Raw genomic sequence first — 21,972 nt, 5'->3', positions numbered from 1 at the left:
ATATTTAAGTTATAAATACTATCTTTAAATACAAAGTTGTTGATATGTATCAAAATTATATTAAGAGATGACGTTTTGATTGAAATTTCAAATAGGAAGAAGAACACACTACATACAAAATATATACAAATCATATACAAAATACAGACACAAGATTATATAAAATTTTATGAAAATTGTATTTAAGTTGTATGATATTGTAGTTGTATTTAGCTAGGTAAAAATGATGTATGGAAGTTGTAGATAAGTTATAAATAAGTTGTATACTATAAAATTAGTTGTATAAAGTTTATTTTTAGTTTATATGTTATTATAGATGTATCAAACTTGTATCAACTTTGTAAGATTTTCTTTTTAATTTATATATTGTTGTACCATACAAATTTGTCACTTTCGAATTTCTATTACTGTTGTTGTTGGTGCTACATTGACGAAGGTGGAGACATTGAACATTTTACTTAATTTCAACTTACATGTTCAACCACAAGAATCAGCCATTTAAACCACTTTAAAACCCATCAAAAAAAGTCCAGAAATCGTACACTTTTACACCTAAAACCAAGCCCAAAACCAGACATCAACAACCGCAAAATCTGCTCGAAACAGTCAAAAAGGCTCTACAAAAACATCGAAAATCAGCTGAAATTACTTTTAAAATGCAGCTAAAAAACAACACAAAGAGAAATTTTTATAATTTTTTTTATGCATCTGAAACTAATTAAGTAACAATTTTGAAAAAAAACTGATTTAAATCCAAGTCTCTTGTTTTGGAAACGAATAATGCCTGCCTGCGATTGTCTAAGTTATCCATAATGTAATGTTCTCTAGTATTTTTCTCAATTTTTTTACTTTAATAAAAAAAAGGGGTGTAACTAAATCTTCTAATTTAAGACAGTAATAATGGATTGTATATGGAGAGAGACAGAGAATATGGAAAGAGAAGAGGAGAGAAAAAAGGAAAAAGATTAAATAAATCCCCTAATTTAAGACACTAATAATGAATTGTAAATAAATTATAAGAAAAATATAATTACGGCGGGTAATCTATAAATTTAAGATAATTTTAATAAATAAGTTTCACATGAACGAAAAAATCCAAAAATTTAAATAGTGGCCTAAAAAAGGCCATTGGAAGCCTCAACTCTCTAATTAGCAACCGTTCATATTGGGTACTGAAGTCTCCTTAGGTTTAGCCCAAATCTCACATTTGATGAGCCACAATTTTAAACTACTTTTGTGCTTACAAAGCAAAGTAAAAATAGCACGGTATAGCCAATTTTCATACTGGTCATTCAAAAAATAGTCAACGTTTACGAAGTTAATGAAAAATAACCACTATCTTGCTGCAATAGATACCGGTCCAGCATAATATACTGGAGTTCGGTGCACCTGTATATGAACTCCAGCATATTATGCTGGATCGGTATACTTTGCTCACTCCAGTATAATATACCGGAGACTGGAGCACCGATGCTCCAAACTCCAGTATATTATACTGGACAATTATACATGCTGGAACTCCAGTATAATATGCTGGAGTTCAAGCATACTTATGCGTATAATATACTGACATATTTTTCGGATTTTGAACAATATTTTCGCTCAAATTTATCTGAAAAATGACTAAATTTTTATTACTTTAAAACTGAGCTATTTTTGAACGTTGTAAATTTGGCTATTTTTGAATTTGTCGCCCAAGCCCAAGCGAACCCAGATAAAAAAGGCCCATTAGCTGTTTCTTCGTCGAGGTTTTAGACATTTCACGTGCAGCAGCGCAGGGTTTTAGGCGAAAAAGCGCTCCATCTCTTCTTCTTCTTCTTCTTCTTCTGTGCAAGTACGCCAAAACTCCAACCACCCTAATTATTGTCAATTCTCCGCCTTTTCCTATTTCAAGCAAAGTGTCAACTTCTTGCTTATCTCGGCGGCTTCTTTGTAACTTTTTTTTGGGGTAAATTTGCAGCACCTTCTGGGTATCAGCTTTAATTAAATTTATCTTATCACTTTATGTACTAGTTTGAGTTTTGTAAGGGTTAATTTCACTATATGGCTCATAAAAGATTTTATGCAGTGGCGGAAGGCAGTGAGTGCACAAGGGCGAAAAATAATCAATAGCTTGTTCTTACGAAATTTTGAGCTGGAAATTGCAGAGCAATGGCGTCGGATACATTAACTTACACGGACTCGATGAACTTGAAGGTGAAGGAGCTGTTGAAGGAGGTCCAGCTCGAATACTCCCCTGAAATCACTGCAACTGTGGACAAGGTCGTCTCCGCCATAAAAGAAGCAATTGATAAAATCCCTGAAGACCAGGTCAATTTCTTTCTAAAACCTTTATGTCATTCGTAGGACAAAAATATAACATATATTGGAGAAACTAGTAATGTTGTCTGCAGGGATCTTTATTGAATTCTCTCTGTATACACACATAGACGCACAAACATATATACATGTATAGTTGAACACTTTAAAAAATGTATCGCACACTAAGTCACACTCACTGACACAAAATAGTAGTGGGTGCAACTAGAAGTTTAAATCTTGGATCAGCCCTTGGTTGTGGGCTCCTTTTCTTATTAGCACAAGTCAGTTTTAGTTATGCTGAGTTAGCTGACTCTGCTTCTCCACTCCCCTCTTTTAACAGTGAAGCATTATTTGGCAGGTTACGGCTGACTTGGCACCAGGGTTTGTTAGAGACATCAAAGCTGATAAGGTGGAATTCACGTTTAAGAAGCCAAAATCTTTAGAAATTAGCGGGAGTTATTCTATACAATGCGTTACCAAACCAGATCTAAATGTGGATCTTTTTCTTCACTTGCCAAAGGTGTGCCGTCTATTTTCCTTTAGAAAGTCATAATCTCGGAGTGCCTTAGAGCACTACTTGATTGTATTGTTGTGTAATTTATTTACTTTTCAGTTTGAGGCTAAGTTCAAATGTTTTACTTGATTATTACATGATAATGTAATAAGCTTGGTATGTAAAAAGGAAAAAAATTCACATTGTTTCAAATGGTCAGAGCTCTAAATTGTCGTTTTTAGCTCTTTCTTAGTCTATATAATGCTGCAGGATTTATAAGCCATGAAATATGAGGAAGTTTTAATTTCAAAACAATCAAATATCTTGATATCAGAAACTGCTCTACTTGGTCTGAGTCCATCCAACAGTTGGTTTAACAGCAAGGCAGGGGACATGATGCAAACTATTTGTTTTCCATCTCCCCGCTATAGCTTTTATTTTTTTACCACAATATATGCCTTCTATATTTCGAACTATGAATGTGGAGCAATTGAACAAAGTTGTACTTAAATGAATCCTGGTCAAAGGCTTTTTTTACTTGAAGAATAGTGGCCTGGGTAAATAGACATGGAACGATTGGTTCTACAGATCTTATAGAATTATTAGTTCATATTTATCAAAAAGAAAGAATTATAAGTTCATTGATCTATCATAGGTGAAAGTTCATTCTTTTGAATGCCGAGTGAGTGGTGTGTAGGGTAAGTACGAAATGCTTCCAGTGCAGATAATCGGAACCAAATTGTCTTGGGCAAAATGGTTATGCCGGTCTCATAGTGGATAACCACATTCATGATATGTTTCTCATCTTAGTTTCTTGTTGTGACATATCTTGTTTTTTTTCCTAATCTTTTCCTCTCATAGTGGATAACCACATTCATGATATGTTGCTCGTCTTAGTTTCTTGTTGTGACATATCTTGTTTTTTTCCTAATCTTTTCCTTTGGCAGGAGTGCTTTTATGAAAAAGATTACCTAAATTATCGATACCACGCCAAAAGATTCCTTTATCTCTGTAAAATCAAGGAACAGCTGAAAAAATCTCCTTTAATCAGAGCTGTGAGGTGGTCTAGTTTCCAAAATGAGGCTCGGAAACCTATATTACTTATCTATCCAGGTCGAGTCAGACTATCTGCCCTACCTTCTCTTGCTTCTTAGTGGATATAGTTTTCTGGCGTCTACTGCAAATTTCAGTTTATTTAACTGACTTGATTTTTTGTTTTGTTATTGAAGCTGTTAAGCTTATTGGAAATGCTGAATTTGTTGTGAGAATAATTCCCACTGCAACATCTTTGTTCAGTGCAACAAAGCTTCGCTTGGAGCGAAACAATATCCGTACTCTCAAACAAGGTTTATATATTTGGATATTTTGTCAAGCTCCTTTGCTCATAATGAGTTGCTTCTTAACATTGATTGCACTTACTTCCACTTGTAGGAGATGCTTTACAAGCAACACCAAGGTACAATAATAGTATATTGGAGGACTTGTTTCTTGAGGGTAATGCAGAATTTGTCAAAAGAACTTTCTCTGGATGGAAAGAATTGGGAGAAGCCTTGATACTGCTAAAAGTATGCCAATTTTGTTTTAAGGAACTAATATAGTCCAATAGCTTGCTTTCTTAGACAGAATATTATATAAGCTACATTTCTGTAGGTGTGGGCTCGGCAGAGGAGTTCAATCTATGCCCATGATTGCTTAAATGGGTTTCTAATTTCTGTAATATTGGCCTTCCTTGCAACAAAGCCTGGGAGGCATCATATAAACAGTTCCATGAATACAATGCAGATATTTCGCATCACAGTGGACTTCATCGGTATGTATTCTGTCCTGGTTTTCCTCCTTGTACTATGATTACCTGCACAAGTAGAAGACAAAACATATTCGAGATTGAGACATAGATATGCTAGGCTTCAGTTGGAAAATGTAAGATATGACAGAGGATTAAGTACTTCTTGGTTGGAGTTGGTCGAAAAGAAAAGTTGACCAAATCACCTAAACTTAAGAAATTTATGAAACCCTTGAGTATGCTAAGAATTCCCTACTCACTCTCTTGTTTGTTGCTAGCCGAGCTCTCCTTAGGCATGCCTCCTTTATGTACTCAGCTTAATGGGGGCAAACTTCACTGCGACCTTTGTGTTATGCATTGAACAAGATGAGAATAAATTTTTTAGCTGCAGTGTTATTAGTTCATCCTAGACTTATGGGCATCAAACACTTGGGGGTTATTTGGTCCATAAGAAAAGTTATTCTAGGATTTGCATGGACTGTAATACTGTATTAATAATCCCTAGATTTTTAAGTGCATATACTTTCTTTGACAAAATTTTGATTCATTGCATTGAAAATAGATTGTGATACAGAGTTTAGTAATACCGGTATTGCTTATACCGGAAGAAAAAAAATCCAACCAAACACTTATTAGTCTCTGAAACATTTGTTAATAACCTTAACATGAATATGAACTGAACTTATGGGCTTATTTAAACTCAACTTGTAAGATTTTAGCAAAGTAGTCCTGGTAAATAATGTTACAAAAGAGTTGCTCTAGAACTTATATTTCCGAGCATTTGGTGCTGTAGTAATTTTGTTTATCTAGATCTTTTATCTTTTCATTTCTTGGAGTTAGCTAATCATGGCAAGATAAATATCTTAATTAGTGTGATTTTCATACTTATCTTTTATTTGGTTGAGTTAGGGAACAACTGAAGAACTAATTATTTCTCTGTGTTTGCAGCCACCTCTAAGACATGGGACAAAGGGCTTTTTATTCAGCCCCAGCATGAAAAAGCTTCTAACAAGGTTAATTGCTTTGCTATTTTTGGTGATTACAAGTTACTTAAGAAGATATACTTACCAAAAGAAGTGTGCTAGAGACTATAAAAAGATGTAGCTATGTTTCATGATTAACTCAATTGGAAAGAGTTGGAAGGATTTAATTAAGAAGTAAAAATCCAATATCTTTTTGATAAAAAAGAAACTAACTATCAACAAGCTGAGAAAAGCTACTAAATCATCTGGTGCAGAGAATGGAGCTTCACCTTTCCAAGCAATGTTCACGGAAGAATGTCAGACCTGTTCCCACCTTACATTTCATTAGTGCATGTTCTTGTTTGGTTGTCTCAGCTAAAATTATTATAACTTGCTTTCAGTCTGTCTCTGGTTATTATGCTTACAAAATCTATTTTCTGGGTTGATAACGAACTGTTAGTGATCCCTTTTTTATTAGTTGTCTAAATAGGTGACATAATCAAAACAAAATAGGCTTTTAATTAGTTCATTCCTCCATTTTCATGTATTTTAGGTGTAAGCATCTAAAAGCCTTGTTAGAAATGCCATTGTTCGGTCTTCGAGAACTCCCATCTCACTATCTAATTGTTGCGGTACCTCTTCATGAGATGCATGAGTTCCATTTTGTTTCAGCTTCTTATTTCTCTTTTATGTCTCCGAGGTATTGAGACAGGTATAATAATTTTAAGTGCTCTTTTACCCATTCTCATTTTAAGTTTGAAATTTCAGGATATGCAGTTGTTTCCTGTGGTCATTTGCAATTCATTTGAGGACTTCAATTTGGCATTCCGTCTGTCGCACAATGGTTTCGAAGAGGTGATTTATGAGAATTTAAGTGCACCTTCAGTTGATTTGATCTAAACAATTAGAGCATTTTGTCATTTTGATCATAATGATCTAATAGCTACTGAGAATGGAGAAATAATAACACCGCCCTTCCTCCATAGTTTGTTCCTCAGATGCTCCAACAAAGTGAATAGGAGAAAGGATTTTGGTCGATTTTTTATTTCTTTTTCTGTCTATTTCATGTCTGATTCATGTTCCACTAATAAAATGTTTTGATTGCTTTTTTAACTTACAGCTGCGCAATGAGGCTGCGTTGGCAGTTAATTGCATCAATAAATGTGGAGATGGTGGCTTTGATGAGCTTTTTATCACAAAGATAGACTTTCCCGCTAGATATGACTACTGCGTGAGGTGCATCAAAGGAAACTATTTTTGCTCTCCTATTAATGTCTTCGAAGTGAATTTCCTTTTGTTATTATCAGACATGTGAATTCATGGTGGCAATTATGAATGATGCTTTTAGGAGCTAGTCATCCTATTAAATGATTAAATTTTTAGAATATCTACTGAAAGATTTGTAATACCTATGTCCTGCTGGTCCTCAGTAAGGGGATGCAACAGAAGAATGTTAGGGAAAAACGCTAACAAGCATGGGTCTAATATTAAGTGATTATTTCTACATTCTCCATCATGAATATTCATGGGGGTATAAACCTATTATATTAGCCTTTTTGGTTTTGTCAATTAGCAAGATCACTTATATCATACTGTGATCCTATAGGTTGAATTTGAGGGGAAACAGTGTACTTTCTAGCTTAGGATTCTGCTTAGACGATGAATTTTGGAGATCTCAGGAGCAGAAGGTACTCTCTCTCATGGACCAAGGGTTGAGAGACAGATCCAAGTCTGTTCGTGTTATTTGGAGAAACACTGCATCTGAATGCAACTTTGAAGAGGTATATATCATCGGCTGTTCTTCGACTAAGATAGTGCATAACTGATCTTGTTCTGGTAACAAACTATTCTAGGGACTGTCGGAGCTAGACAATGAGCCGTTGCTTATTGGGATGTCTGTCAAATCAGCAGAGTTGGCCTTTAAAATGACTGTCATAGGTCCTAGCCCTGAGGAAAGAGATAAGGTACAAGTCTATCTCATTGATTATCCAGTTAACTTCTGGTTCAGTCTGCTTTACTCATTCATACTTGTCACATTCCACCAGGCTTTAGAATTTCGGAAGTTTTGGGGAGAAAAGGCGACTCTTCGACAGTTTCGTGATAGTAGAATAGCTGAAGTTGCAGGTTTGGTCATAGATATACTTCTGTTTCTGCTTCTGCCAGACCCGGAGACTGTTGAAATTGATATCTTTTTATTTTTATTCTGTATGATCCTCAATTGCCAGTATGGGAACGTGAGGAATGGGAAAGGCATCTCATCATAAAAGATATTGCCGAGCATATTTTGTCTAGGCATCTTTCCATACCTAAAGAAAAAATCATTCCTATTGGGGATCAACTTGATTTTTGTCTCCTCCACAGGGATGTAGGTATGGTTAATATTGCTGGTTACTTTCAGCCTTATGTCTTCTCAAGGTTGAAGAATGAACTTTGTGAATAATGAAGTTGATTTTCAGATCCTATATCATTCTCAAAAAGTTTGCTGGTGGCACTTGAAGAGCTGTCAAAGCGTTTGCTTCAACTTAATGACATTCCACTAAAGGTGTCGACTGTGCAACCTCTGGACTCAGGTTTCCTTTCTTTATTCAAATGCTGTTCACACAATATATATTTCATGCTTCTGTTACTGCAAAAGTGCTTTGTGCTTACCATTAGTCACAGCTTTCAGGATGACATCTGTCTTCCCGCCCATGCCTCATCCTTTGGCACAGGAGAAGGGTGTTGACATAAAACTAAGGAAGCCTGTTTCAACCTGTATAAATCCAGTTGAAGTTATGATTCAGGCATGAAGAGCTATCCCTGCATGTGATTTTGTTGTATATTCTGCACTAAATTCCAGCACTTCCTAAGAATCCCCCCCGCCCCTCCCCTTCTTTTTAATAGCTTGAAGGATCTGGAAATTGGCCAATGGACGAAATTGCAATAGAGAAGACAAAAACTGCGTTTCTTCTCAGAATTGCTGAGAGGTTAGTCTTTCTTGAGCTTATTTTCAGGAACGATATTCTTATGTAAGCCTACGTTAAAGTTGTTTAAGTGCACTATTATGGCAGTCTGCAGAACAATTGGGGGATGATGTTTACCGCTACAGAAGATGATGTAGATGTTCTGATGTCTGGCTATGCATTCCGCCTTAAAATTTCTCATGAAAGAGCTCTAAGTTTGGTGACTGGGCAAAGTAAGATAGTTTGTGCCTGTATTCTCTACTTTGTGCTATCCTTCTTGTATATGGGAAACTTCCCTATTCTAATGGAACTTTTTACCTTATAAAAGAAGAAGACACTTATGCCTGTAGTGACCAACTGTTCTTTCTGCAAGAACATATTTTTGCATAATTGATAAAGAATTATTCTTTTCTATAGGTAATAATAGTCGACATCAATGGAGCCTCTCTGCTGACAGAGAACTTCTTCTACGACACCAACACGCAAGCAAGATTAATGCTTTAAGGGGTCGTTATCCCGTATATGGACCAATAGTTCGGTAAGAACCTGAATTCGTACTCCATGCCCTCTTTGCTCCTCCTTATAGCTCATTACCTCTTTGCTTTGCAGGCTGGCTAAAAGATGGGTCTCTGCACACCTATTTTCCACAGTGCTGACGGAGGAGGCAGTTGAACTATTGGTTTCATATCTTTTCTTGAGACCTTTGCCATTTGAACCTACTTTCTCCCGAATAACAGGATTTTTGAGGTTTAATATTTGTCACTCAGAATTCATTAATTCTACTCAATCAGTTTACCATTTACTTCCTCCCTCTTCCCCAGTTCTCCACAGTCAAATACTCTTAACTATATGATTCTGAGTTGACTCTCAAGAACAAAAGAATTACAATTTGGTTGCTTGGAACATAATTGTGCTCTTCCTAGAACCTTCATGATTTCCTGCAAAATTGTGGGTGGCTGTCATACGTGTATCAGCTAGTGTCCACTTTCTGTAGTTGTTTCTAAACTATGTTTGCTCATTCTCATTTACAATAGACTATTTTTTTTCTTTTCCCTTGTGTATGTTTGCATGTGTCACTTGCAACTTATTTTTCTTCCACAACACGGTAGATGTTATAACCTTGAATAAAATAGCTAACTTTATGTGCATTCAATGGTATCTGGTGGAGGGTAACTTGAGTCATTTGCTTCAAGCCCCAAGATCATCCTGAGAATGTGGTGGATACTTTATCTCTGCATGACAATTTGTGCATCTGTATTGGAACAGCAGCAAATTCCTCAAAAGAATAGGAAAAATAGGGTGGAAGTACAGTACTTTTGCTAATAGATTGAACCATGTAGGCTAGAAGATCTACATAAGACAAAAGTTACTGACATAACAGTAATCACGGTAAAACATACTCTGGCGAGCAGTTAGCTGGTGGAGTGTCTTGCAAACCAAGGTTTAAGCTATGGTAGCTGTATTCTTTTTCCCTTTTAATACTACTTTCCTTTTTTTCTCTTTGTTGTTTTGAGGTAAGAAGTGGACGAAATGAAATCTAGCGTGGTGCTTTCAGTTTCATATTTTATTTGATAGACTTTGTATGTTGGTCTCTTTTTCTTATAATCTGTATCTTAAACAGGTTCTTACGGTTATTGTCAGAATATGATTGGGCCTTTTCACCCTTAATCGTTGATTTTGATGGCGACTTTTCAACTGACGAGAAAAATAAGATTAATGTAAGTACCAAGTCAAGTAATCAACCTTTGGAGGGCATTTTTCATGGGAAAATATTTGCCATTTTCTTTTCTTGTTTTTCCATGTAATAATTTTTCAATCCAAAATGCTATCTCCATATGAATTTGACAGGAGAATTTCATGAGGAGTAGAGAAGAGCATGAAAAAGATACTCAAAATTTAGGTCCTGCAATGTTCTTAGCTACTAAATATGACGTCACATCTGAAGCATGGACAAGATCCTCACCAACTACAGCAGTAAGTGGTTCTCAACTATCAAGCGCTTGGGAAGATACAATGTTGTTTTACATCCTAATATTGATATTTTGCACCCAATAGTTTATACTTTATACATCTTTAGAAAACCCTGTAGATTAGATGCCATCTTAAGGGAATTCATCTTTGAAGGTATGACCAAAGTTTCAACTGTAGAAAAGTGGCCGCTGGAGAGATTTCCATCCGCAACCTATCTTTTGCTGCTGCCTAACTACCATATACATGCTCACAACAGGAGTAATTCTTAATTACTATATGCAAACCACATGCTTTATCAATGTTATTCTTTGTGATAGCATCATATAGGAGAAAGGAGAAGTATTTCATTTGTTTGCAATAATGATTTCTACTGTACTATATTTGGACCATTGAGGTTAGAACTTAAAACTTCACTCTCAAACTGAACGTTTGCTTTATTCAATAGGAAGCTTATCAAACATATATAAAACACAAAATTATACCAGATCTACGTTTCTACTTTTCGGGCAGCTTTTACTCTTCTATACTCCTAGATAATGAAGAAAAAACTATTTTTTTCTCAATTCTGTGGTTGGAGTTTAGGGTCCTAACTATTAGGCTATTCCTCTCTCATCAAGTAACTAAATAAACTTTTTTTATTGTTCAAGTAACTAAAAATAACTTATGATCTTATGTTCACCCAAAAAATTGTATTAAGCAATCCCTTTCATAAAATAAATTTTTTAAAAAAGATTAAGCAATGGCTTCTCAGTCAACTCTCATCTTAATAATTTCATAAAGTCAATCATGGATGTTAAGTTTGGGACATAGGACTACTACTTAAAATGATAAATATTGCTATCATTATGGATCGTAAGATATTACAAGATCAAGCAACCAAACAACAAAATAAAGCTTTTAAGCCTTCTATGGAACCAGGACAGAATAAAGCCTTTAGTTTTACACAATCTGAGCATGTAGGTGTGGCGCCCTTACTTTTTTTTTTAGGAGATATTGTTGTTCAGTGGTCTTGTGGGCACAAACTCCTCTTGTGATCGTTGTGTGATTTGATAAGCTTTCATGATTGGTATGCTTTTCCTCTGCCATTAATTTGGGTACTTTTGTGTATTAGGAGCTAAGAAGATTGGTGACTTATTCAACTAGCAGTGCGAATTTGTTGACCAAACTGATTTTGCAAGATGGATATGATTCTTATGGATGGAAAGTATGTAAAAATATCAACTTTTCCGGCCCCTGTGAATTGTTTTCCATATGTCGTGTCATTCATAGTGCTGTTGATTTTCCATCCTGCAGTGTCTTCTCCGCACGCCTCTGAACAACTATGATGCTGTTGTTCTTCTCCACAGGGATAAATTGCCCTACCCCCAGCATCTTCTCTTTCCATCCGAGCTCAAACAAGGTTCTTTTTCTCATCTAGCTTTGTGCTTATTTGTTTCCTCATGATATGCACCTCTATTTCCTCCTCCCTTCTCATCCATTAAGCATTGATACTCATATACTAAGTAGAGTCTAAAAACTTACAATTTCTTTCCAGAGCGATGTGTGGTGCGGGGGCATGCAACCAAGATTTTCCATCCTTTCATTTTGCCTGGAGACTTCAAAGTGAACTATGGGGAACTGAAAAGTAAGCTGATGGTGAATTTTGATCCAATAAGGTGCTTTATTACAGATATCCAGGCAAGTACTTATTGCTGACATTTTTATCCACTGAGGTGCAAGTCAGTTATTCAATCCCTTGATCCCCTTGTTCCTGTGATGCTGAAGATTTTCCCCTTTCTTCCTGTCCCCATCTGATGCAGAGAGGATTTCCCGATGTGGTGAAGGTGTGGCACGATGCTTTGGGTGGTGATGCTCTTGGTCTTACATTAGGAAAAGCAAGTTCAAAGGTATGCTTTCTGGTTGTACTGAAGTAACAAATGATGTTTGGATGTTCAATAACAAGATGGTAATTGTGTCCTGTTTTCCAGAAACGAAAGCATGATGACTCGACAGAGGAGAGCAAGGATCTTCTGAATACGCTAAGAACCATAGGCGAGGTCGGGAAAGGCCTTGTGAGAAGTATTCATGTTGTCAAGGCTCTAAAACGCAACAATTAAAATGTTTAAAAGAATGTTGCCAGCGTTGGTGTAACAAGTATATGTACACTATGCGTATTATTATCAAGGTTACTGTTGGCTGGCAGAGAGCTCTTCAAATTTTGCAGCACAACTTTTGTATATGTGGAGTTCTCTAATCGAGGAGCCAACAATCATCTGTAATTGTAATGAGAAATTCATTTTATTATTTGAGGAAAAGAAAGAGGAAAGAAGAAAACAAAAAAACTAAAGGAAAAAAATGTTAGTGCGAGGCATTATCTTCTATTTTGTCTACTCAATTATTTTCATTTCTGTTCTAACCAGTTGAGCCACTACAAATTGTTCTATGCTAATTAAGATGAAAATGAATTTTATCTATACTATTTTTTTCTTGTCGATTTCTATTTATTTTGTTGTATTTGATATATTGGATATGTTATTCCAAGATATTCAAGTTATCTCTAGGTCCTAGGAGACCTCTTAATATTTATGTCAACTAATATTAATTATATGACGATGATGCTTAATTAATTTGGCACACAACAACCAAATACAATAATTGGTATTCCTGATAACATAAAACATGATAGGACAACATTATAAAGGCTTAGGCAAAATATAAAATAAATTCAGCAGAAATATCAAAATACGATCACCTTCCTGTATCAACAGCAGAATATGAGTTCAACTAAAGTCATATTTAAAGCATCTTTTTCTCTTATTTTTTCTTGGTGAAAGAGACAAATTAGATCTCCTGGTTATGCTATATTTAAAAGCTTTACAGGTGCAACGAAAATTAAAGTGAAGTAGTAATTGTACGAGTCCAAATTTGACCTACCACGACCTATAATGAGTACGACAAATGACCGGGTATCTCTGAGTCGACGCCCTAAGGGATACGACCTTAGGGCAAAAGAAGAAACAGTACGACCGCTGCAGTAGAGTAAGTCCTTTGGGGGACATTAAGAATATTCCGTAAAAGATTCTTTGTATTTTTGTTTTTACAACTAAGAGGAATTCCTCTCTAGTATATAAGAGGATAAAAAATATTGTAACAGGGGGAGACTAGGGAAAGATTTACAAACTTTGGAAGAAAAGAAATTTGGCAACTCTCTTCTCTCTACTTATTATTCTAGATATTATTATATTCAGCTACGATTTACCCCTTCATCTTTGATTGATTTGCTCAAAAAGATTTCAATATCTTTTGAGTCAGACAATTTGGCGCCGTCTGTGGGAATTTCTATAGCTGAAACCATAGTTCTCATCTAGATCCCTGAAGGTGATATTCACTTTTCTTCGAACTCCATATAAACCAACAATGGCGGAAAAGGAAGCGAGGCTAAAGGCAATCGCAGATGTCTCGAATAATCTCCTGAACTCCCTCAACGAAGCCGACAGAGAAGATAATGAGAACACAACATCAAGCGCTACACCGGAGGGAGAGATCTCGCCTCTACCACACGGAGATCTAACGATCTTACGCGAAAAGGGAACCTCAACCTCCACGGCAGGGGAAGCCCTACCAGCAGTCAAAAGACTACTAGAAGAATGGCTAACGAGTGCTTTGAGCAACATGCTCGAGAAACCCACTCAAGGAGATGTCGAAGACGTGCCACCTAGAGAAATCACAGCTGCCGTCAATGAACCAGACATTACACGAGCAGGTAACACCCGTACTATTACTAATGCAGGTGACGATGCGCTCATGGCCACCTTGAAGAAAATGGAAGACATGGAAAATGAGAATAAAACGCTCTGTGACCAAATGAAGGAACATCAGGAGAGGGTTGATAAAATACCAGGTGCTCCGAAGCTATTACCAAAACGTGACGTGGGCCGATTCGTCGAACAGCCATACATCGAAGAGGCTGCTCCTCATCCTATTCCAAAGACCTTCAAGATGCTGCCATACTTGAAAATATATGACGGGACCACGTACCCAGAGGATCACCTAATCCACTATGTTACTGTAGTAAAAGGCAATGATCTGTCAAAAGAATAAGTACCATCTGTGTTGTTAAAAAAGTTCAGCGAAACTCTGACAGGGGGAGCATTGACATGGTACTCCCAGCTACTTGCGCGATCAATATCGACGTTCGAAGAGATGGCATATAAGTTCGCCACTGCCCATACAGGAGCGAAGAAGGCCGAAGCCAGGGTCAACGACATCTTCGCCGTCAGGCAACGATGGGCAAGGGACTTCGGTATTTCTTGGCCCGATTCAACAAAGTACGGATGAGTCTGCCAAACGTGTCAGAAGGGATGTCAGTAGCAGCCTTTCAAAATGGGTTAAACAGGAACAGATCAAAAGCGACCAAAAAACTGCTCAGCAGACTCATGGAGTACCCCTATCACATGGGAAGAAATCCACAACGCCTACTGCGCCGAGGTAAGGGCAGATGAAGACGACCTGAATGGGCCGCTTCAGCGACTAACATCGGTCCACACCAAGACAAGGAGAGATCGACGTAACGATGAGCGAAGAGATCAACCGCCACGTTTCAACCGAGAAAGGCATCAGCCCTATATCCGTACATCCAACCCGCCCCCTCCACGACACACGGACGTCGTGCCATGGCATATTGCACCCCTCCGAAACGAAAGAGGTATGCCTCCACTACTATCTGCTCATAATTTTGTGTTTCCCCTTCAGAGATAGTGTACGCACTGGAGAAGCTGGGCACGAAGGTACAGTGGCCACAAAAAATGAAATCGGACCCAAGCACCAAGAGGTCCAACGTCCTCTGCGAATTCCACCAAGAAAGAGGACATAAGACTAAGGATTGCATAGGTCTGCGGCAAGAAGTAGTTAGGATGCTGAACCAGGGGTACCTGAAAGAACTGCTGAGCGATAAAGGAAGAGCCAACTTCGCTCGAGGACGCGACCTATCTCAAGGACCTCCAAAGCCACCATCACTGGCGCGAACCATACAAATGATCATTGGCGGCGGCGATTATACAATAATCAACCATGTGAAGCTCACCACCACGCACAAACTCAAATGGACGGCCGCCCACGAACGGTATGATGACCTCGAAGATAATATCGTCTTTGATAAGTCAGGTACCGATGGTTTGTCTTTCCCTCACTATGATGCTTTGGTTATAACTTTACGCATCGCTGATACAGATGTAAAAAGAATCATGGTAGATGACGGAAGTGGCGCATGTATTGTTCACCCGCGAGTTCTCGTGCAAATGAGGCTCGAGGATAAAATAATACCGCACTGTATAACACTAACGGGTTTTAATAATGCAGTAGAGCGGACATCCGGAGAAATAGTGCTACCTATCCTAGCAGGAGGGGCCACCGTGGAAACAACATTCTACGTCATGAATCAAGAAATAGCCTACAACGCCATCATAGGGCGACCATGGATACACGCCATGCAAGCCGTCCCCTCAAGCTTCTATCAAGTGATCAAATTTCCCACCCCGTGGGGGATATTCAGCATCCGAGGCGAGCCACGCACCGCCCAAGAATGCTACCGGATCACCCAAGATTGCACACACACACCAAACAACTGAAGGGAGCAAGTGCGGAGGCATAGCAATCAGCTATGTCGGGAACTTAACCCGACCTACAAACAGAGGCCATCAAAGACCCAAATATCGTAGAAGCCTGCAATGCAACTATAGAAGATCTTGACCCCGTTCAATTGGACGACACCGATAACACAAAAAAGGCTTACATAGGACACAACCTCTCGGAATCAGGTAAGTATCGTGAATTTTTAACTGACAACGCCAATTTATTTGCTTTCTCCCACTCAGATATGCCAGGAATCTCAAAGGGCATCGCCACTCATAGACTGAATGTCGACCCACTCTATCCGTCGGTACGACAAATGAGGAGAAAATTCAATGCCGCAATTAAGGGTGTACATGGACCGGATTGGTTTGGTTTTTATCAAAACCAAACCAAACCAACTATATCGGTTTGGATTGGTTCGATCTTACTTTGTTAAAATTATAGATAAAGCTTTGATAAGTGAATATATGTTTAATAAATATAGAAAAAATTGACAAACATATGATCTATTAAAATATTCTAATGGGAGAATTTTTTTAGTAACACATGATAGTTATTTTCTTGGTCGTCTAACAATAATTTTTCGTTAATTTACGCTTTCAAAGTTAATACATGAGAGGATCCCAAATATTTCTACATTTTCTAAAGAAAATTCACTATAAAGTCTTAAAAATATAAATAAAATTTATATATTTATATGTCGGTTTGTTTCGGGTTATTTTACTCAATACCAAACAAAGTCAAACCAAACCTAGTCGGGTTTTTAAATCGGTTTGGTTTGGTTTTTCGGTTTGGTGCGATTTTTCGGTTCGGTTTGAACACCTCTAGCCGCAATCAATGAGGCGGTCAGCGAAGAAGTTGATAAATTACTCGCCAACGGTTCCATCAGAGGATCGAAATACCCCCAATGGGTCGCCAATGTGGTCATGGTCAAAAAGAAGAACGGGAAGTGGCGAATGTGTGTCGACTTAGATTTGAACAAAGCATGTCCAAAGGACTCCTTCCCGCTACCTCACATCGACCAACTTATCAATGCAACAGCGGGGCATGAACTACTGAGCTTCTTGGACGCATACTCCAGTTATAAACAAATTCTAATGGTTGAAGAAGATCAAGAAAAGACCACTTTCATCACTCACTGAGGTACGTACTGCTACAAGGTGATGTCGTTCGCGCTCAAGAACGCAAGGGCCACATATCAAAGATTGGTCACCAAAATGTTCAAAGAGAAACTCGGTAAGATAATTGAGGTTTACATCAACGACATGCTAGTGAAGTCAGCAAAGAAAGAAGATCACATTGGTCATCTAAAGGAAGCCTTCAAAATACTAAGGCAATACGGAATGAAGCTGAACCCCGAAAAATGCATCTTCGGCGTGACTTCTGGAAAGTTCCTCGGTTTCCTAGTGTCACAAACGGGAATCGAGGTCAATCCAGATCAAATCAAGGCCATCGATACAATACCGGAAGTACTGACCAACAAAAAGTAGGTGCAAAAGCTGACAGGATGAATAACTGCCCTATCTAGGTTCATTTCATGATCCTCGGATAGATGCCATAAATTCTTCAATGTGCTAAGGAAAGACCACGGGTTGCAATGGAATGATGAGTGCATCGACGCCCTGAGAAAGCTGAAAATGTATCTATCCTCACCACCACTACTCCTCAAAGTAGACCTAGGTGAATGCCTGCTTGTGTATCTAGCAGTTTTCGATGTCGCGGTAAGCGCAGTCTTGGTCCGTGAAAATAAAGGTATGCAATCTCCAATTTACTATGTCAGCAAAACTTTAGTCGATGCCGAGACGAGATACCCTCACCTTGAAAAACTAGCTCTGGCATTGGTCGTAGCTTCACAGAATCTTAGACCGTACTTCTAGTGCCACCCCAAAAAAGTGGTGACAACCTTCCCTCTAAGGGGCATCCTGCACAAACCCGAACTATCAGGTAGACTAGCCAAATGGGCCATAGAACTAAGCGAGCACGACATAACATACCAACCGCGAACTGCCATCAAGTCGCAGGTGCTCGCAGATTTCGTCGCTGATTTCAGCACGAAAACATTGCCCGAGGTAGAACAGGAAGCACTCCGCACTTCTTCACATACCGACCTCTGGGTCCTCTACACCAACGGTGCCTCCAACACCTGGGGATCGGGACTGGGACTCGTCCTCGAGGTCCCTATAGGTGAAGTAATTCGCCAGTCCATACGATGCCTCGAGATGACTCACAACGAGGCCGAGTATAAAGCTGTGATTGCAGGTTTGAAGTTTGCCCTCAAATATGGCGCTCGACGACTCGTCCTCTACTGTGATTCCCAACTCGTGGTGAATCAGGTCACCGGGACTTTCCAAATCAAAGAGTAGAGGCTACAAAGATACCAGTCAGAAATCCTAAACTATTGCCAGAATTTGATGAGTGCCGCCTCGACCAAATACCCAGGGCACGAAACATCGAAGCAGATGGCCTTGCTAAACCGGCTGCGGCCACCAAGAATATCAACAGAGAAAATATGGTCACCCTCCTTCATTCCGCAATCGACCACGTCGAGGTACATTCTATAAACTTAACTTGAGACTGTCATAATTGCTTTGTACCCTATTTGTAGGATGGAACGCTTCCGCAAGACAAAAAGAAAGCTAAAAAACTCTGGGTGCAGGTAGCCCGTTACAACCTGGTAAATGGCGATCTCTACAAAAGAACGTTTGGCGGTCCCCTGACCAAATGTCTTGGGCCACATCAGACAAGACGAGTACTGGAAGAAGTACACGAAGGACACTGCGACACCCATACAGGAATCTGCGCCCTCATCCGATGCATCATTCGCGCCGGATACTACTGGCCTACCATGAAAAAAGAAGCTGCCGACTATGTCAGGAGATGTGAACAATGTTAGAAGTACACCCCTATGATACATCAAGCAGGGGAACTCCTTAACTCTATCACTTCACCATGGCCATTCATAAAATGGGGGATGGACATAGTCGGCCCCCTCCCAGCAGGACGAGGCAATATACGCTTTCTTTTGGTTTTAACTGACTATTTCTCTAAATGGGTGGAAACAGGTGCATACATTCAGATACGCGAGCAGTAGGTCATCGCCTTCATATGGAAAAACATTATATGTCATTTTGGTATCCCCAAAGAAATCAGCTGCGACAATGGACCTCAGTTTGTCGGAAAAAGAGCGACTGAGTTTTTCGAAAAGTGGCGCATCAAGCGAATACTCTCCACGCCATACCACCCTGCCGCCAATGGTCAAGCCGAATCCTCCAATAAGGTAATATTGAACATACTGAAGAAGAAGCTCGAGGAAGCTAAAGGGCTATTGCCTGAGCGATTACCAGAAGTATTATGGGCATACCGTACTATGCCAAAAACCAGCACAGGAGAAATGGCATATTCACTGGTCTATGGGACCGATGCAGTTATACCCATCGAGGTCGGGGATCCCAGCTTGAGATACTTCAACGAGAGCGGAACATGCAACGACGAAAGTAGGCTACAAGATCTGGATGAAGTCGAAGAACGAAGAGACATGGACCACATAAGAATGGTAACCCAGAAGCAGCAAGTAGAAATATACTACAACAAGAGGGCCAAAGTGTAACCACTCAAAGTTGGCGACTACGTCATCAAGGCCAAAACACAAACCTCAAAAGACCCTAATAAGGGAAAATTAAGGACGAACTGGGACGGACCATATAAGATCGTAGCAGCAGCAAGCAAAGTAGCGTTCCAGTTAGAAACAATAGAGGGAAAACTGCTCCAAAACAACTGGAACGTCGCCCATCTCAAGCATTTCCACTTCTAAAAGGTGTCACCTAAGTCATACTCTTTTTTCCTTACCCGGATTTTGTCCCAATCGGGTTTTCCCGGGGAGGTTTTTAATGAGGCGGCAAGGGGGATGCCTTAAGGAGCGACATGATGTTCATTACATCGACCCATCGATGTGATCTCCAGATCGAAGTAATGAAGGGACTACATATAGATAATCAAATCTCCATTATATGTATGGAGTCAAATCTCCATTTGTGTACGAAATCAAATCTCCATTATATTTACGGAATCAAATCTCCATTGTATGTGCGGAACCAGATCTCCACTAATAGACATTTGATGTCTTCCTACGGGAATATGACCGTCTCCAAAGATCTAAGTTCGACCTCGTTTGAACCACGACGGGATTTTACTTCGACGATAGTTCGAAGCAACATCCCAATGGCCAAGGCCATCGACGACAATTCAAGTTCGGCCTCGTTGGAACCACGAGGGATTCTACTTCGACGACAGTTTGAAGCAACATCCCAATGGCCAAAGCCATCGGCGACAATTCAAGTTTTACCTCATTTGAACCACGACGTGATTCTACTTCAACGACAATTCAAAGCAATATCCCAATGGCCAAGGCCATCGACGACAATTCAATTTCGACCTCGTTCGAACCACGATGGGATTCTACTTCGACGACAGTTCGAAGCAATATCCCAATGGCCAAGGCCATCGACGACAATTTAAGTTCGACCTCGTTCGAACCACGATGGGATTCTACTTCGATGACAGTTCGAAGTAATATCCCAATGGCCAAGACCATCGACGACAATTCAAGTTCGACCTCGTTCGAACCACGACAGGATTCTACTTCGACGACAGTTCGAAGCAACATCCCAATGGCCAAGGCTATCAACAACAATTCAAGTTCGACCTCGTTCGAACCACGACGGGATTATACTTCGACGACAGTTTGAAGCAACATCCCAATGGCCAACGCCATTGACGATAATTCAAGTTCGACCTCGTTCGAATCACGACAGGATTCTACTTCGACGACAGTTCGAAGAAACATCCCAATGTCCAAGGCCATCGACGACAATTTAAGTTCGACCTCGTTCGAACTACGATGGGATTCTACTTCGACGATAGTTCGAAGCAGCATCCCAATGGCTAAGGCCATTGACGACAATTCAAGTTCGACCTCGTTCGAACCACGACGAGATTCTACTTCGACGACAGTTCGAAGAAACATCCCAATTGCCAAGGCCATCGACGACAATTCAAGTTCGACCTCGTTCGAACCACGACGGGATTCTACTTCAACGACAGTTCGAAGTAACATCCCCACGGATAAGGCCGTCGACGACAATATAAGTTCGACCTCGTCCGAACTACGATGGGATTCTACTTCAACAACAGTCGAAGCGACATCCCAATAGCCAAGGGCGTCAATATCATGTGCAATCAATGCAAATAAAAAACAACAAACAAACAAGCCGACGAAAGTAAATTTTACGTCACAGCAAAATATCATTTACATTCGCCCCTACAAACAGGCCCAATACGACCCGTGCAAAAATTCCTAAACAAAAGTAAATACAAACTAAGACTACACATCATCCCTAGTGGGGTAAACATCTTCATACCATGAATCTGAAGCAAGGTGATTCGCGTCATCCGAATTGACGCCTTCCCCGTCAGGTGTGAGGGGGTCGTACCTGCATGACTCACGAGCTGCACGAGCTTCGGCGTGCACAACCTGAACCTCCGCCTTTATAGCCCTACCCTAGGCGTGAAAAGACTTATACATGTCAAGCCGAGCCTCTGCATGGACCCACAACTCGTAGAAATGATGGGGCATGGCCAGATTAGTTGAGGCACAAGACGTAGAAGGCTGAGAACGTCGACTTGCCTCCTCCGCCCTCAGCGAGGCCATTTGTCCCTTCAATGCGGCCAACTCCGTCTCCAGCTCCTTGACAAGCCCTTCGAGCCCTGCAACTTGGCGACTAGAGGCTTGCCTCTCCCCAGTCAATTCCGACCTGGATATACGGAGGGCATCCTCCAAAGATACCGATTCAAAAATAGTTGCCGCTAGCTTATCGGCGCTGACGTTCAGCTTGCCCTTGAGCCCCTCAATCT

The 21,972-nt window shown here is 39.6% G+C and overlaps 2 protein-coding genes across 3 annotated transcripts; both read left to right on the top strand.

Moving 5' to 3' along the window:
- The first annotated feature begins 1,759 nt into the window (after positions 1-1,759).
- Positions 1,760-12,929, top strand: LOC104226778 (uncharacterized). Of its 2 annotated transcripts, none has more exons than XM_009778837.2 (27): positions 1,760-1,948; positions 2,069-2,310; positions 2,660-2,821; positions 3,742-3,907; positions 4,024-4,140; positions 4,226-4,359; positions 4,445-4,604; positions 5,526-5,590; positions 6,308-6,394; positions 6,660-6,775; positions 7,146-7,320; positions 7,393-7,503; positions 7,585-7,663; positions 7,765-7,908; positions 7,996-8,109; positions 8,201-8,322; positions 8,423-8,505; positions 8,590-8,714; positions 8,899-9,019; positions 9,091-9,228; positions 10,103-10,199; positions 10,330-10,455; positions 11,564-11,656; positions 11,746-11,851; positions 11,987-12,129; positions 12,252-12,338; positions 12,420-12,929. In XM_009778837.2, exons 2-27 carry the CDS (start codon positions 2,152-2,154, stop codon positions 12,546-12,548), a joined length of 3,159 nt encoding a protein of 1,052 aa, XP_009777139.1. In that variant the 5' UTR covers positions 1,760-1,948; positions 2,069-2,151; the 3' UTR covers positions 12,549-12,929. The 2 variants fall into 2 exon arrangements, with proteins under 2 accessions (XP_009777139.1, XP_009777140.1); XM_009778838.2 differs by having other exon boundaries at positions 1,760-1,970.
- Positions 12,930-14,634: 1,705 nt separating this feature from the next.
- LOC138885189 (uncharacterized) lies at positions 14,635-19,669 on the top strand. Its single transcript, XM_070166099.1, has 2 exons — positions 14,635-14,734; positions 19,206-19,669. The coding sequence occupies exons 1-2, from the start codon at positions 14,635-14,637 to the stop codon at positions 19,667-19,669; spliced, it is 564 nt and encodes a 187-aa protein (XP_070022200.1).
- The last annotated feature ends 2,303 nt before the right edge of the window (positions 19,670-21,972 follow it).

Source organism: Nicotiana sylvestris, chromosome 2 (genome assembly GCF_000393655.2).
Source record: "Nicotiana sylvestris chromosome 2, ASM39365v2, whole genome shotgun sequence".
Classification (NCBI taxonomy): Eukaryota; Viridiplantae; Streptophyta; class Magnoliopsida; order Solanales; family Solanaceae; genus Nicotiana; species Nicotiana sylvestris.
Note: the sequence above shows the minus strand (reverse complement) of the source record. Positions and strands in the feature narration are given on the sequence as shown.